Raw genomic sequence first — 14,681 nt, forward strand, 5'->3', positions numbered from 1 at the left:
TCAGCACTAGACCAAGAGGCAATCAATCTTTGCCGAGTTGCACAGAAGCTCTTGCTCACGGAAACACAGACAAAGCGCGAGGATTGAAAGCTAATATTGAGGCATCGTGGGGTATATTTGCGTGCGGACCAAAGCAATACCAGAACGTGATAACTCCCCAAAGATGACTAGTATCTGAGTTGAGCGATGATGTACAGGACTAGGCTCTGGACCATCATCGTTTTGGGCGCCCCCAGGAGGCCAATTGCTGTTACGGCGCAATAAAACTACACGCGAAAACCTACATAAGACCCTCAGGATGGTCGCTAAGCTTTGACCTTGTAAGAAGCCCGGTCCAGCAAACATGTATCCTCTAGTACATCTTGTACGTTTGCATGTCACTCCAGTCAGAACTAACGTCCAAAACCTCCTGTGCGTATCGCATCTCAACGTATGCAGCTTCCATATATCCGAGACTCGCCACAACGTTAGGAAAGTCATACATGTACACTTGGTAGTATCTTGCCCGAGTCTTGCGCGACGGTTGTGTGGTATAGCCACGAGAGTATGGTTTGCGGTCGAAGTCCGCCGTCCAGAAGTGCTGCAGAAACATTTGCAGAAAGAGTTTGATATTCGCCTTTCCGTAATATACGAGCTCGGTATACCAGCTTTGATCGGAGAAAGACGGAATCTTAGACTTGACGACCTCGTGTCTTTGGTAGAGATATTCAAAGTAGAGCGTCTCGAGTTTCGGTAGTTTGAGCAAGCCCTGGGCTAGAGATTGCCATGAGCCATCCGTCAGAGAAACGGATGAGAAGCGGGCTTCCTTCAGGGTTTTGGTGTGCTGCTTAACGAAGCGGCGGAGTCGGCTTCCACTCACGTAGGCCTTTTTCATAGAGAAATAGGTCAGGTGAGGAAAGTTCGCGGTCACAATATGCTTGAACACCGCGTCGCATCCGTCGCAGAGCCTTAGCATGGGCATCTTATCGCATCCAACGATTTCAAGATGGGTGATCTCGTTATATGCTGCAAGAAATCCGGAGAACTCTCGATAGCTTGGCTGATATCCTTTGAAGTGGTAGCCCTGGTTGCCGACCTGTCTTTCCTTCTTCTTTGCCAGCTTCCTATCGAGCGGCGTCCCACTCTTAAAAGCCGAGTCGGGCGCGTTGATGCTCAGACCTTTTGTGTATGGCGCACATTCCTCTGGGGAATTTGTAACGCTGCGATAGCCTGATTCGACGACAGGCTGCGCTAGTACCTCAAAGATTGCGATCTCGCGTGGAAACTCACTTGCTGCTAGAGCGGCGGGAACAAGACCGTACAAGTTGCGCCCGTGAACGGTAACCTCCGATAGCGCAGGAGCGTCTTTCAAGTTCCGAAAACATTGCGCGAGAAGGTGTACCGTCTCGCTAGCCTCCAAAGACATTGTTATATCGTCGACGATTTGCCCTCGAAACGCGGCTTTAGCCTGAGGTGTGGGTGAGCGGCGTTAGTAAGTGTCTCATACGTAGTTGGGGTGCGGAGATCCCTCACCCAGTTGGCCGTCAAGTAGTCTGGCGGAGCTTCGTTCTCATAAGGAGACTTGAGTATCAATGTTCGAATCCGCTGGGAGAAGTCGGGGATCTTGGTGATGTGAAGGAGGGCGCAGAGCCCGTTGTGGCTGGCTTCGATATCTAGCTGCTCAAGAAGTAGCCCGTATCTCACCGACGCGTCGTACATGGTCTTCGAGTACAACTCTCGACAAGTTATACGAAGCGGTAGGAAGTCCTCATCGTTGCAGTAATGAGTGAAGCCACCGCGTTCATCCTGGATCATTCCAAGATGACGGCAGATTCTGCTGATGATATCGGCGGGTAGTGATGATAATGACATCGTGTGCTATCTGGTGGGTATAGTCCGAGGACTCGTGAGCGACTGCTACCGAGCGTGCAGGGTGGTCGATCGAGAAGCCAAGCAGGGTAGGTCGAGGCGTAGACGTGAGCGCCTTATGACTCTGTTTAACAATTCCAAGACTTATGTAGGCATGAGTACCCGTTGGGCGCTAGGCTCCAGGTACTGTTATGTGCGGCTATCATTCACTATTCATTGGCACCACTCGCGTTACGCAATGAAAAAAAAAACGATTCTCTCGGTTTCTGTATACCAGACACCTTTCTGTATGTATTGATTTAGTACTGGACGGGTCCGCATGGTGAGAAATGACTTGTGTTGGCTCCACGTTTGTCGCACCGTGCGATACGAGGCTGGCCATCGCACGAGGACGACATAGGGTTCCTGAAATTGCTTGTTGAAGTTTGGAGAGGTCGGTAGGTTAGAGTGAAACTTGAAAATTCGTAGTCGTAATGTCGTTACCGCACTTGGATGTAGATACGAACATCTGAACACTATAATTCCGCGCGCTAATACAGAGATGTACTCTTCAAATGAATCAATGATGTAGAGGGGATGATCTGACAATGATATATCGTCGAGTAGGAGATTTTGTAATTTCGCCCAAAAGTCCGTGAAGAGTGGCGTGTTTGTGCACATTGTACCACAATCAATAGCTCCTGCGTCATTACCCCTCCGTCCTTTTCGTCAAGGCATCTGGTGCTTCCTCCTTACTAGATGATTAGTCCAGTATTTCTTCCGCGTATCGTTCAATCGCGTAGGCTGAATCCATTCCAGCAGGCTTCATCACCACGTCAGCGAACCAATACATGATGACCTCCTGGAAGTTCGGTCGTGTCTTCGCAGCAGTTACACCACTTCCAATTCCCCTAGTTTTTTTGTAGTACTTGCGCGTGCGGAAGTAATCCTCAAAGGTCTGTAGATAGTTCCTGACATTTGAGGTTCCCTCCCAAGTACAACTATCGATACAGAATGGTTTAAGTTCTGTCTCGGACATAGAATCACTCCCAAGACGAGGTACTGCATGCTTTTGGAACAGAAGAGCCCAGTGTAGCATGTCTAGCTTTGGGAGCTTGTATAGGCCTTGGGCGATCGAGCGCCATGATCCGTCCGTTAGCGTTACGAATGTGGAGTCGAATTCCTTCAACGTGGCTGAGTGTTGTTTTATGAAACGTCGAAGTCGACTGCCGCTAATATAGATTGCGTGGAGACTCAGCCTGGTGATGTTGGAGTAATGTGTAGCAGCAACGTGCCTAGTAAACACTGCATGGCAGCCGTCGCAGAATCTCAAGCGAGGATGGGTCTCGCACCCGTCCAGACGAAGGGTCTCGATCTGACTGTGATTTGCGATAAGTCGGGACAGATTTGTGTGATCAGGTTGATAGCCCTTCAAATGATATCCATGTTCGTTCCACCTTTTGGCGTCCTGGATTGTCTGCTTGATCTCGGGACGTAGGAACATGTAATGTAAGGTCGAGGTGCTAATCTCGATACCCTTGGTGTATGGTGAGCAATCCGCTGGATTTATCATCAGAGTACGATGATCAGCGTTACTGAGGTTTTCAGGCTGTACTGTGAAGACTGCCTTCTTCCTTGCAAAGCCGCTCCTCGCTGAAGCGGCATGTATAAGACGGTGCAAATCCGTGCTCCGTACCGGAATTTCCTCCAAAGAAGTCGCTTGCTTCAAGTTCCGGAAGCATGCTGCTAGCAATTCAACCGCTTCGGGGGCTTCTAAGTATGTCGAAATCTCTTCGCGGCGCATTTCACGGGTCGGGGACAATCCCCATGGAATATCTGAGTCGTCCGCCGTGCTTGCCACCATAGGATAATAGAACAGCACTCGCTTGATCCGGTCGCGAAAAACTGGTATTTGAGTTATGTGCAATAGCTGGCAGAGTCCCTTGTAGTCGACGAATATCTCGAGCTCCTCTAGCAATAGTCCGTACCTAACCGCGGCGTCGAAAGTAGTCTTCGCGTGAAGGTTTCGGCAGGTGAGGCGGAGCGACTGCAGATCATCGTTATTGTAGTATACGGAGCCATCTACATCGCGCTTCAGGCCTAGGTATCGACACGTTTTGCTGATGATCTCCGTGGGTAGGGATGGCAGAGACATTCTGAGTTTGTCGAGCCTGGGGGAAATGTGGTTGAGGCCTACAGTGGTACTGAATGGCGCAAAGCTTGAGTGTTGTCGCTGCTGTAGGCGTCTAGCGGTGAGGTGGAGGCGCGTCGCTTGAGTGTGGTGGCTGATGTGAACTCCTGGCTGTGAGTGGGTATCTGGCGCCTACGAAGGTTCGAAAAGGCGCGAATATTCGGGTTGGCGTTTGATGTAGACTCCCGGGTGCGCGGGCGAAAGCTTCCTTCGCTCGCTTTAAGGAGATCACGAGGTGATGATAGAGGCCTATGATGGAGTAGAACGGCAAAAAGCTCGGGATTTCTCGTTGATATAAACAGCTAACTGCGTGTTGTTTGCGAGATGAGGCGAGGTGAGAGAGCAACGCAATGCGTAGTGGAAGGCGCGAGTGCAAACAACGCTAGCCACTTACAGTATCGCGCGTATGAAGTGCCCAACACAACACAGATTGCGCGCGATTTCACTGGTCTTCTTTCATTCTCTCAATGTATCTGTCTCTCAAGCATTCTACTCCTCCGGAGGGTACACGACAATCCGATCAATATCCGCGCCCTTAACATCCTGCCCATTATCCAGCCCACCAATAGTAATAGTGTTATGACTACCCTCCTTCAAGTTCAACATAAGCGGTGTGCTCAAAATAATACCCTTGTGCGTATCCCTCTGGTACAGCGACTCCACCTCTTCCGTCTTGTTGTTAACAATAACGCTCGAGATGCGGCGAAGCTGCCAAGTTCCATTGATACGATCGGGTGAACCTCCAGGCTGGTCGCCGAAGCCCATATCGTCGGTGTTCTGGTAGTAGAATGAGACCCATTGGGGCTTTCCGGTGCCTTCGATGTTGGAGAATGTGACTTTGCTGTCGTTGCCGTAGATGCCGGTGACGATGACGCCATCGCTGCCGAAGGTGGCTTCCTGGTGGTAGGCGTCGCCGGTGGTTGTGGCGTCTTTGCCATAGTAGGTAGTGCCGTTGATGGCTGTGACTTCTCCGGTTTTCACGTCGAGGTCGTAGACATCGTACCACTTGAGCTCAACCGACTTCTTCTCTTCGTCAATCTCAAGCGGTAGCCAGATGTATCTGCTTTCCCACAGACTGATAGAGTCCCATTGGTCACCCATGTACAGGTAGGTAGTCTTTTTGGTACCGTTGATTCGAAGGTTCAATCCAGATTGGGAGTTGAAGGTACGTGTGTTGAGCGGTGCGATGATGAATGGTTGAGACCAGGGACCAGAAAGGGAGTCGGCGCGGAAGGCAACCACGTCTAGAAGCGGTCAGCACATGATGAAGATGTCCGTTGAATGTCATTACTTACTGTTTGGGCGGTAACCCGTCTTATGCGACATCAGCGCAAAGTAGCTCTTGTCGGTCTGCACGATCGTTGGTGCTTCGAGGTCGTACTTGTCGAAACGATGGACGACTTCATCTAGAGCAGTGATGTTCTCATTGAAGGAAGTGAGGTAAACGTCACGTCCTTCCCTGCGGTCACCGTTGGAGTATAGCGAGTACGCTCGACCGTCTTTCTGGTCTACGAATAGACCAAAGTCTTGTGACCAGTTCCCAAGTGGCGCTGTAGCATCGACGAAGCTGTAGGGGCCGGTGATGTTGTCTGAGACAGCAAGACCTTGAAGAAGCTCTCCATAGGTGGAGTTGTCGGCGTGCCACCACATCTATTTATGTTAGCAAAGCTACCGTGGTTGCTGAAGACGAGTGATTACATGGTATTGACCAGTACCTTCGCTGAATACAACCTTCGGCCGTTGAATGATGTCCTCGGGCGAAATGTAGGGGTGGCCCTCGATGGGCTCCAGGGCCAGACCGTGAGGCTCCCATGTCGCGAGATCATCGGAGCTGTACACACTAACACCACCACCCTCTTCCTGTCCCTCGATCTTGTACTCGCCGAACCAGAAGTACTTGCCCGTCTCTTGATCCACAGTAATACCACCAGCGTGCGCATTCACAAGCGTGTCATCAGTAGCTCTCCAACGCGCTCCAGGAACGATCCATTTGGCGGAGGCAGTCGCCGCAGCTAGCAGAAGCTGACATGAAAGCGTATTGAAACCCATTGCGATGTGATGCGATGGCGGACTGGGGTGACGAACATTTTTTGGTACATGGCTGTAGACCTCATATAGCCGGTTGCAGAAGCATGGATGTTTACCAGCCAAGCGGCTCCGGATTCTAATCACCCGAGCATTCAGGAACCTAAGCCCTGGATATCATCTTGCGGGGCTCCGCACCCATCTATGGAAGAGATCGTCGTATTTCTCCAGGTTTTGGGATGGCCCGCTACCGCAATTCGGTTTGGTCAATTCGGATGTCGGAAAAACCAAGACTTTGAGCTGGCTGCCAATGATGAGGGGATGTCGCCGCATGCACATGTCACGGACAATCTACTCGATCGAGCATTCTTTCCGGCTTGCCGTGGGTTGTTGTACCTTCGGAGACATGGGCCAAGGGCTGGTGTTGAGGTATTTCGTGATGAGGAGAGCAGCTTCGGGGTAGCTGGAGATGAAGCTCGCAGCTCGCTTGCAGAAGCTGCTGACGTCATCTTGCCCGGAAGCTCACCTGCCGTGCCGCCCGCAGCCAATCTGCTCACCAACAGTCAAGATCTCTGTTAGTCCTTGGCTATGCTAATACTCAGGTTAAAAGACGAAGCTTTCTATTGGGTTTATAGATAATGACTGCGATGCAGGTACATATTCCAAACACCTCGAACGCTGTACAGTGCAAGTCTGGTCCTCTTCGGCGGCATCAAGCTCCGTTGGTGCGCGCAATTGACATACATTTCTTGACAAATCTTAGTGATCAGTGACATGCGAGATCTGACCCGGCTTCGAGCTCGTTGTATTTTGCTCTCTCTCTCTCTCTACCTTTACTCCCCTTCAACTTCCATAACGTACCTTTCCAGCGCCTGATTAGCAGGGTCGCGGTCAATAGTCTCCGGGCCGTAAGTCAGCTGGAAGATCGGGAGATCCACCTTGTGATAATGTGGCAAAGGCCACGGCAAATATCTACTACCCGTATATCTCGAGGTGCAGAAATTCTCGATAAAGAATGCCAGATAGTGACGAACTTTGTCTCCGTCCGCATCGTCATCCTCGGGGTCCTCGCATTGATACACAGGTATCTGTTGGCCTTGCAGTCTTGGGACGGCAACTTTCTGCAAAAGATCATGGTCGAGAGTAAGCCCACGCAAGAAAGGTAGCTTCTGCAGCCCTTGTGCAATAGTCTTCCATGAACCATCAGTCAAGACATTCATTGAGAATTCCAACTGAGTGAGTGTGTGACCTTGCTCTCGGAGAAACCTTCGAAGGCGGCCACCGCTAACGTACATACTGAACAGATGGAAAACCGTTAAGTGATTGAAGGCGACATTGAAGATGTGGGTAAAAGTGTCATCGCATGCGTTACAGAAGCGCAAGTATGGGTCGCATATGCAGCCTGAGATGTGCAGGTTCTCGATATCACGCAGACCGAACCAAAAGGCAGCGACGGCTGGCTGGCGAAGGCGGTACTTTTTAATGTGGATGCCTACTTCGTTCTTGTCTTCGCCCAGCTCCCGGATGAGTTCCTCGTCATAATCCAGCACCCCTGGAACACCTCCATCTGTTGAGATGCACCTGATGTAGGGAACGTAAATCGCAGGCGATCGTCCAAAATCTCCGTGACCCGGCGGAGCTATGAGGGCACGCGGGGATGCGTACACGATATCAAGCTTGACCGGGAACTGAGCCTCCACTAAAGCCGCCAAAGAAACATGGATTGATTCAGACCTGGAATGCTGCACTTGTACAAGCCGTTTCGCCTTGGCCAACCACCGCAAGCACTCTGTTAGAAGAAGAACGGCTTCACTTGAATCGGTGAACATTTCTCTCTCTTCATCGCCTGGGTGAGGTGGTAATGATGGATCCAGGACGTCTAGGCTTGTGTACGGATCCAATTCCAGTGCCACAATTCGATCACGGAACTCCTCAATTTTGACGATTTGCAAGATCCGACAGAGGGACGGATAAGTGAACTTGATCTTTAGCACGCGAAGCATAGGGCCGTATCGGATAATCGCATCGTAAGTTGTCCGGTTGTACAGTTCCCTGCACGTGAGGCGTAGGGATCCGAAGTCTTTGTGCTCGTACTTTCGCCTCTGGTGATCGAGACCGATGAAACGACACACTCTACTGAGCAATTCCTTTGGGAGGTCTAATAAGGACATGGCGCGATGGAAGCTGCTGAAGATGAAGGCGAGGAGAAAGACTTGCTGTGAGGAGACGAATGCGAAGCTGACTGTATACCACTTCGATGTTTGTGCTAGCATGCACGGGATCGCGACAACCGCCACAGGCAGCACACGCACGACATCCGCGCGGTCTGCTACCTACAAACCCACCTCTTCACCCTCTCAAAGTTTCGCGCAATACGTCTGCACCGGCACAATCCCCCCACTCCTATCCGGCGGATCCCTCATCGCAACCTCCCTCGTCCTCGCCAAACTCTCCAGCTCATCCAACCTATTCAGCGTCGCCTTCAAATGCTCCTCAAAGCCTGGCTGCTGGACAACCTCCCTAAACGCATTCTGCATCGGCACAGAATCTGCTCTTACCATACCATGCGCATCGATGTGAATAACGTTGATGTGATCGAACGGGTGCACAAAGTCGGCGCGCGTGATAATCTGGCGGGCCTCGTGTAGCGGAATCTGGGGAAGCGTGAACTGATCATCCGAAGCGGGTGTCTCGTTCTCGCGGAGTACAAGGGCACGTGCTAGGACGATGGCAGCGGCGCAGTATTTTTGCTGTTCTTCCACGTCGTCATCCATGGAGTCACCGAGGATCCAGCAGTTGTTTAGGAACCACATTTTCTCTCTTCGGTTGATTTGCTTGCAGGTTTCTAGCATGTCGTGGGATTTGGCGACTTGGTTTAGGAAGATTAGTCGGCCGCCGACTTTGGCGAAGACTTCGTCGAGGATGCTCTGGGGTACGTTTTCGTTGTGGTAGCGAGCGCGGTATTGTTTGAGTGCGGTGGTTACCACGTTCTTCCGTACGTCTCTGACGCTGATGACGTGCATGTTGGTCGCATGCGGTGTTAATCGTTCCAAAGTCCAGAATTCATCGGACGTAAAGACGGTTGTGACAAGCTCGTTGCCAGCCCAGATTTCGGCGCGCTGTTGCAAGATCTCCAGTAGATGCTTCCCCGCTTCGTCGTCTTTGAACAGATGGATGTTGTTGATGATCATGAGAAGAGGCTTGCCGCGACGCTTTCGCAGCGACAAGGCTACCTTCTCCATCTGGTTGAGCGCTCTCTCAATGTCCAGTAGCGGCGAGCTGTCCCTAGGGCCCCGAATGCTGAAAAGTCCTCCAATGTAGTCTTCGTGGAATTCGTAGTCGATGGCCTTGCCGAGTCGCGTTCGAAAGACTTCCAGATCGTTATGTGCTTCCAGCATAGCAATGCCGTCGCCGTTGACCTTCCGCATAGCCTCTAGGAGTAGCGCACGCTTGCCAGTACCTCGCTCGCCAATGACCAGATAGTATCTTCCTCTGGCTCTTCCGCTGACGACGTTATCAATATCCTCCTGCTCCGCTCGCGGAACCCAGTATTCCCTCTCTACGATCTCTTGTATCTTGTCTGGCTCCGTGCCGTAGGAGATGCGACCCAACGCAACCCGCTCCTGCGAGCTGTATCCCGTGGCAAAGGCATTCTCAATTTTCTTCGCGACGGTCCGCTTGTAGAACAGGCTGTAGGCATAGCCGCCAAGGCCCAGGCCGAAGAGCGATATCAGGGCTACCGTGCTTCCTTCAAGCACGCTCCTTGCAAACTTGCTTCGCTCTTGCTTGTCTCCATCGTGCTGGGCGTTGTTTCGTGGTGTTACTGATTGAGTATTGTTCGTGGGCTGCAAAAAGGCGGGCGGAGGCTGGAAGCGAGCGGGGTGTCTGCCGAGTGGTAGGACGAGCCATCCTGCGACTGTCAGCTTCGTGATGACTATGGGGTCGTATGAGATAGCTTACCCCTTCTGACACGCTGTAGAGAGCGTCTCATTCGTTCCTCGTAGCAAAGGGAGCCTGTGTGCGTGTTATCAGCCTTCCAAGGTTGGAGGCATGCGACCTAGGTACGCGTCATGTAGGTGGATGCACGAGCACGTCCTGGCCAAGCGTCTGACGCCTTGCCGTATAGCCGAACATCTTCATGAAAAGTGAGAAGGAGGCGCAAAGCCATGAACCCGCGACAGGACAATCGAGTGCCATTGACAGTATATGGTGACCTGCATGGAAGGAAGTCTGTTGGAGGATGGACCGACCTTAGGAAACGCGTCCTTCCAAGATCCAGGGTTCGCGCTAAGAACACCCTCGCAACACCGACGTTGTCTTTGCAGTTCAATGCTCCACACTATCACTGGGAAACATCGAAATACCTTACCTCAATACATACTAAGCATCGTGGTCTGCGCATGCTTTCAATGTTATGAGACAAGCGTTTCTACTCATTGATCAAGTAGAGTTGCAACTACGTGCAATCATAACACAGCTACCTAAGTACCTGGGTACTATGGCTACTAGACCAAGCTCTCTAGTTAAGCGCCCTCTGGGCATACTTGGGATGATGCTTACTCGGGTTTAAAGAGCATGAGGATGAACAGACGTGGGCTACAAATGCAAAATAACGGCGATATTCAAGGTTCCCGTCAACCATGAAGTCTTGGCACACTCAACATGACAGCAAAGACCCATCATCCATCACACCCACCACTATCCACCAAACCAACGATCCCGTCTCGACAGCTCTTGAGGAACATTTCTTCATGTACACTCGGCCCTGCTATCTATCAAATCCATCAATCCTCGCGACGCTAACCCAACGCCGCCTAACCCCATCCATCAGATCGACAGGGTCCACACGTGCAAACGCAATCCATGAGGCGACTCGGAAGGCCCAGGCGTCCGTTTCCCACAGCATCGGGCACCCGTCTCATGACCATCACGGTATTAGGCAGCTAAACCTTGCGACACGATATGTAGCTTCTTTTTCGCTGTGAGGGCGGTTTGCCTTTTTGCTTCTTTCTACTTACACACCTTGTGACGATATGACGAGTTCGACGAGCGAGGCCAGCTCTCCTTCGGCCTCACCAACCCAACCACAACCAGTCTACCCCGCCCGATCAACACCATCGCCCACGCGACGATCACCCCGCCACCTCCTCACCAAGCTGTACACTTCACATTTACTTTCGACGTGGAATGCGCGCACCTTTGAATTCGGCGCTGTGATCTTCCTAGCCAAAATCTTTCCTGGCACGCTATTCTTCGCATCATGCTATGCGCTTTTCCGGTCACTCGCCGCTGCCGTCCTCGGATCATGGATTGGAGGGCTGGTCGACCGGAGAGATAGATTATGGGTTGTGCGCCAGAGTATTGTGTGGCAAAGAGTTAGTGTAGCGGGGAGTTGTGCGATTTTGGTAGCGATGCTGGGTTTAGGTGGAGAAGAGAAGGATATTGGGATGGTTATCTACGGACTATTCCTCATCAGCGTGGTGCTGGCATGCATCGAGAAACTCGCATTTGTCGCCAACACCGTATCTGTGGAGCGCGACTGGATTGTCGTCGTGTCCGAGAGTCTATCTGTCGACCGTCAAGAGCTGAACAGCGCGATGCGCAGGATAGATCTCATCTGCAAGCTCATCGCGCCCGTGGGCATCGGACTCGTAGACGGATACTCCACCAAACTCGCCATCTGGGCCGTCTTCGCACAAAACGCGATAAGCGTGTTGGTAGAATACTTCGCCATCGCGAACGTCTATGCCGCGGTACCGGAATTAAGTGTTGGAAAGGGCGTCGTGACGAAACAAGCGTCTGAAACGGACATTGCTACGGAACTGCAACAGCGAGCCTCATCGCCTAACCAGGATACCGCACCAAATACCACTACGCTCCGCTCCACCATCACCAAAACTCTAACCGCACACCTCGCGCCGTATCGCGAATACATCACCAACCCCGCCTTCCTGGCCTCCTTCTCCCTCTCCCTTCTCTACCTCACCGTCCTCTCCTTCGCCTCGCAAATGACGACCTACCTCCTCACCCTCGGCTTCACCAGCACGCACGTCTCCGTCATGCGGCTCGTATCCGTTATCCTAGAACTATCCGCCACCATCGCAGCGCCGTGGCTCATGAACAAAATCGGCGCCGTACGAGCAGGTCTCTGGTTCATCAACGAACAACTCCTCGCCATCGCCCTGGCAATCGGCCTATTCCACCTCTTCCCCACAACCACAGCACCGATGCTAGCCGGCGGCGCCCTCGTAATTGGCGTCTGTCTCTCCCGCCTCGGTCTCTGGGGCTTCGATCTCAGCGTCCAATACCTCGTTCAAGAAGACGCACCACCTGCCTCTCGTGGCTCTTTCTCCGCTATCGAGATGTCGTTACAGAACCTGTTCGAACTGCTTTCTTTTGCGACGACAATGATCTGGTATAAGCCGCAGGACTTCTTCATACCGATTTATATCTCAGCGGGTGCGATTGCGTCAAGTGCGGCGTGTTTTGCGGGCTTTGTAAGGCAGAAGAGGGGGCACTTGTTGCATACGGATCGGTGCTTGAAGAGGATGGGCAAGGGGAAGAGGATGTATCAGGTTTTGCCTACGATTGAGGAGGAGGATATGGAGATGGAGGTTAGGTGAGCGGGGGCGTTATATCCACGGCAAGACCGAGATGAATGATACTGATAAAGCATTTTTGCTGGAATCGACAGGATATTGGTGCTACACTCCCGTACATTGAGGACATGCGTACTTGTTGTTGTGTGAAAAAAGCCTGGAACAGTCCGTTGAACTTATGCAGGCAGCGTCTTCGTGGAAGTAGTTGTGTTTGAAGGCACATGAAGCTGTGTTGTGACGCAAGTTCAATATCGGTTGACGGAAAATTACTAATCTAACCTTGCAAATGTAGGTCGCGCCAAAACGGGCAGTTAAAACATGTGCCGCGCTCTATCGTTACGCCTAGCCTTGGAATCCTCCGTCGGCATCTCAAGCACCCACGTGAAGGCCTTGGCTACTCTATTATGCTTGCACGTATTTTCTCTAATATAGCGGCACTTATGTGCTCTTACTTACCGAGCAGTGCTATAGCGGGAATAGCTACCTAGATAGTTACCGCGCGCCAATCGCCTACCTTAGGCAGGTAATTGTCCGGCATCGAATCCCTTACGACTTCCAAGATTGTATCACACTCTAAGTCTTGCCCCACCAACACACATACCACCACTACCAGGGTCGTAAAGTGCAACTACTCTAACTGAAATCATGTACACATCAAGACGTCACAGGCCGGGAGGAACTAGAATGGTATATGAGGCTGCTCCAGGCATTCCGTCGCTCATACACCTACCTTTTCTGGGGAGCAGATCAACCTGAGCGGCTCTTTACACAGTGAGCAACCTCAACACCCCACCATATCAAAACTCGATATCTAGAAACTCAACAAACCGCCTCCATCATGCACCCCACCCTCACCCTCACATACGCCCTAGCCCTATCCCTATCCACAACCGCCCTGGCCCTATCACCCCACCTATCCACCCGCCAACAACCCTTCAAAACAACACCCATAACCGACTTCTCCGAACCCTGGGCCTTCGCCTTCCTCCCCGACACCCGCATCCTCGTCACCGAGCGGAAAGGCACCCTCCTCCTCGTCGACCCGGCCACAAAAACAAAAGCCAGCATCACCGGCGTCCCCGCCGTCGCGTACGCCGGTCAAGGCGGTCTCCACGACATCGCTTTACACCCCAACTATTCCAACAACAGCATCGTCTACATCAGCTACGCCGAGAACGGTTCCGGCGGCGCAGGCTGCGCAGTCGCGCGCACCAAGCTAAGTCTGAGTGGTAGCAGCGGCGCACTCTCCGGTCTCGAAGTCATCTGGCGGCACTCTCAGCGCGCCACAGGCGGCCTTCAATTCGCATGCCGATTGAAATTCGGTCCTGAAGACAACGCGTTGTACATATCCTCCGGCGAGATAAACCAAATGCACCCCGCCCAATCCATGACCTCCAACCTAGGCAAGATAATCCGTCTCTACGATAACGGGACTGCCTACCCGTCCAACCCATTTGCCAGTCAAGGCGCTATTCAATCTCAGATTTACACGCTCGGCCACCGGAATCCCCTAGGTATCGATTTCGATCTCCAGGGTCGGCTTTGGGAGGTTGAGATGGGGCCGTTTGGCGGTGACGAGTTGAATTTGATAGTGCCGGGGAAGAACTACGGATGGCCGGTTGTGTGTGAGGGACGGCATTACAATGGCACGTTGATACCGAAACATAGTTCGAGGCCGGAGATGGCTGCGCCGAAGGCGAATTGGGTTCCTGTTATCTCGCCTGCTGGTCTGATTCTGTATAAGGGGGATCTTTTTAAGGGGTGGAAGGGGAATGCGGTTATCACGGGGCTTAGCGCACAAGGGCTTGTGAGGGTTAGTATCACTGGCGATACGGCGGCGGAGGCACAGCGCATCAGCATGGGTAAACGCATGAGAGGTATTCGGGAGGATAAGGAGGGTGCGATTTGGGTGATTGAGGATGGGGCTGGGGGGAGGTTGTTGAAGCTTACGCCGAATTGAAGTGTGTTGGGGAGGATTGGAAGGCGGTTGGAATGGTTGGGCGCAGGGGGAGGGGGGGGGGGGGGGGGGTTTTGTTTGG

The 14,681-nt window shown here is 52.2% G+C and overlaps 5 protein-coding genes across 5 annotated transcripts; 2 read left to right on the forward strand and 3 right to left on the reverse strand.

The window, feature by feature from the left end:
• Window positions 1–352: 352 nt before the first annotated feature.
• On the reverse strand, window positions 353–1,851 carry J4E84_010840 (uncharacterized protein; the record flags this gene model as incomplete). Its single annotated transcript, XM_049393395.1, has 2 exons — window positions 353–1,447; window positions 1,513–1,851. The coding sequence occupies 2 exons, from the start codon at window positions 1,849–1,851 to the stop codon at window positions 353–355; spliced, it is 1,434 nt and encodes a 477-aa protein (XP_049238926.1).
• Window positions 1,852–4,507: 2,656 nt separating this feature from the next.
• J4E84_010841 (uncharacterized protein) lies at window positions 4,508–6,067 on the reverse strand (the record flags this gene model as incomplete). The annotated part of the gene is made up of 3 exons (XM_049393396.1): window positions 4,508–5,262; window positions 5,314–5,668; window positions 5,717–6,067. 3 exons carry the CDS (start codon window positions 6,065–6,067, stop codon window positions 4,508–4,510), a joined length of 1,461 nt encoding a protein of 486 aa, XP_049238927.1.
• A 2,333-nt stretch (window positions 6,068–8,400) lies between these two features.
• J4E84_010842 (uncharacterized protein) lies at window positions 8,401–10,034 on the reverse strand (the record flags this gene model as incomplete). Its single annotated transcript, XM_049393397.1, has 2 exons — window positions 8,401–9,953; window positions 10,004–10,034. 2 exons carry the CDS (start codon window positions 10,032–10,034, stop codon window positions 8,401–8,403), a joined length of 1,584 nt encoding a protein of 527 aa, XP_049238928.1.
• Window positions 10,035–11,454: 1,420 nt separating this feature from the next.
• J4E84_010843 (uncharacterized protein) lies at window positions 11,455–12,666 on the forward strand (the record flags this gene model as incomplete). Its single annotated transcript, XM_049393398.1, has 1 exon — window positions 11,455–12,666. The coding sequence occupies one exon, from the start codon at window positions 11,455–11,457 to the stop codon at window positions 12,664–12,666; it is 1,212 nt and encodes a 403-aa protein (XP_049238929.1).
• An 814-nt stretch (window positions 12,667–13,480) lies between these two features.
• Window positions 13,481–14,602, forward strand: J4E84_010844 (uncharacterized protein; the record flags this gene model as incomplete). Its single annotated transcript, XM_049393399.1, has 1 exon — window positions 13,481–14,602. The coding sequence occupies one exon, from the start codon at window positions 13,481–13,483 to the stop codon at window positions 14,600–14,602; it is 1,122 nt and encodes a 373-aa protein (XP_049238930.1).
• Between the last annotated feature and the right edge of the window lie 79 nt (window positions 14,603–14,681).

Source organism: Alternaria hordeiaustralica (assembly GCF_023758085.1).
Source record: "Alternaria hordeiaustralica strain BMP 2776 chromosome Unknown scaffold_47, whole genome shotgun sequence".
Classification (NCBI taxonomy): Eukaryota; Fungi; Ascomycota; class Dothideomycetes; order Pleosporales; family Pleosporaceae; genus Alternaria; species Alternaria hordeiaustralica.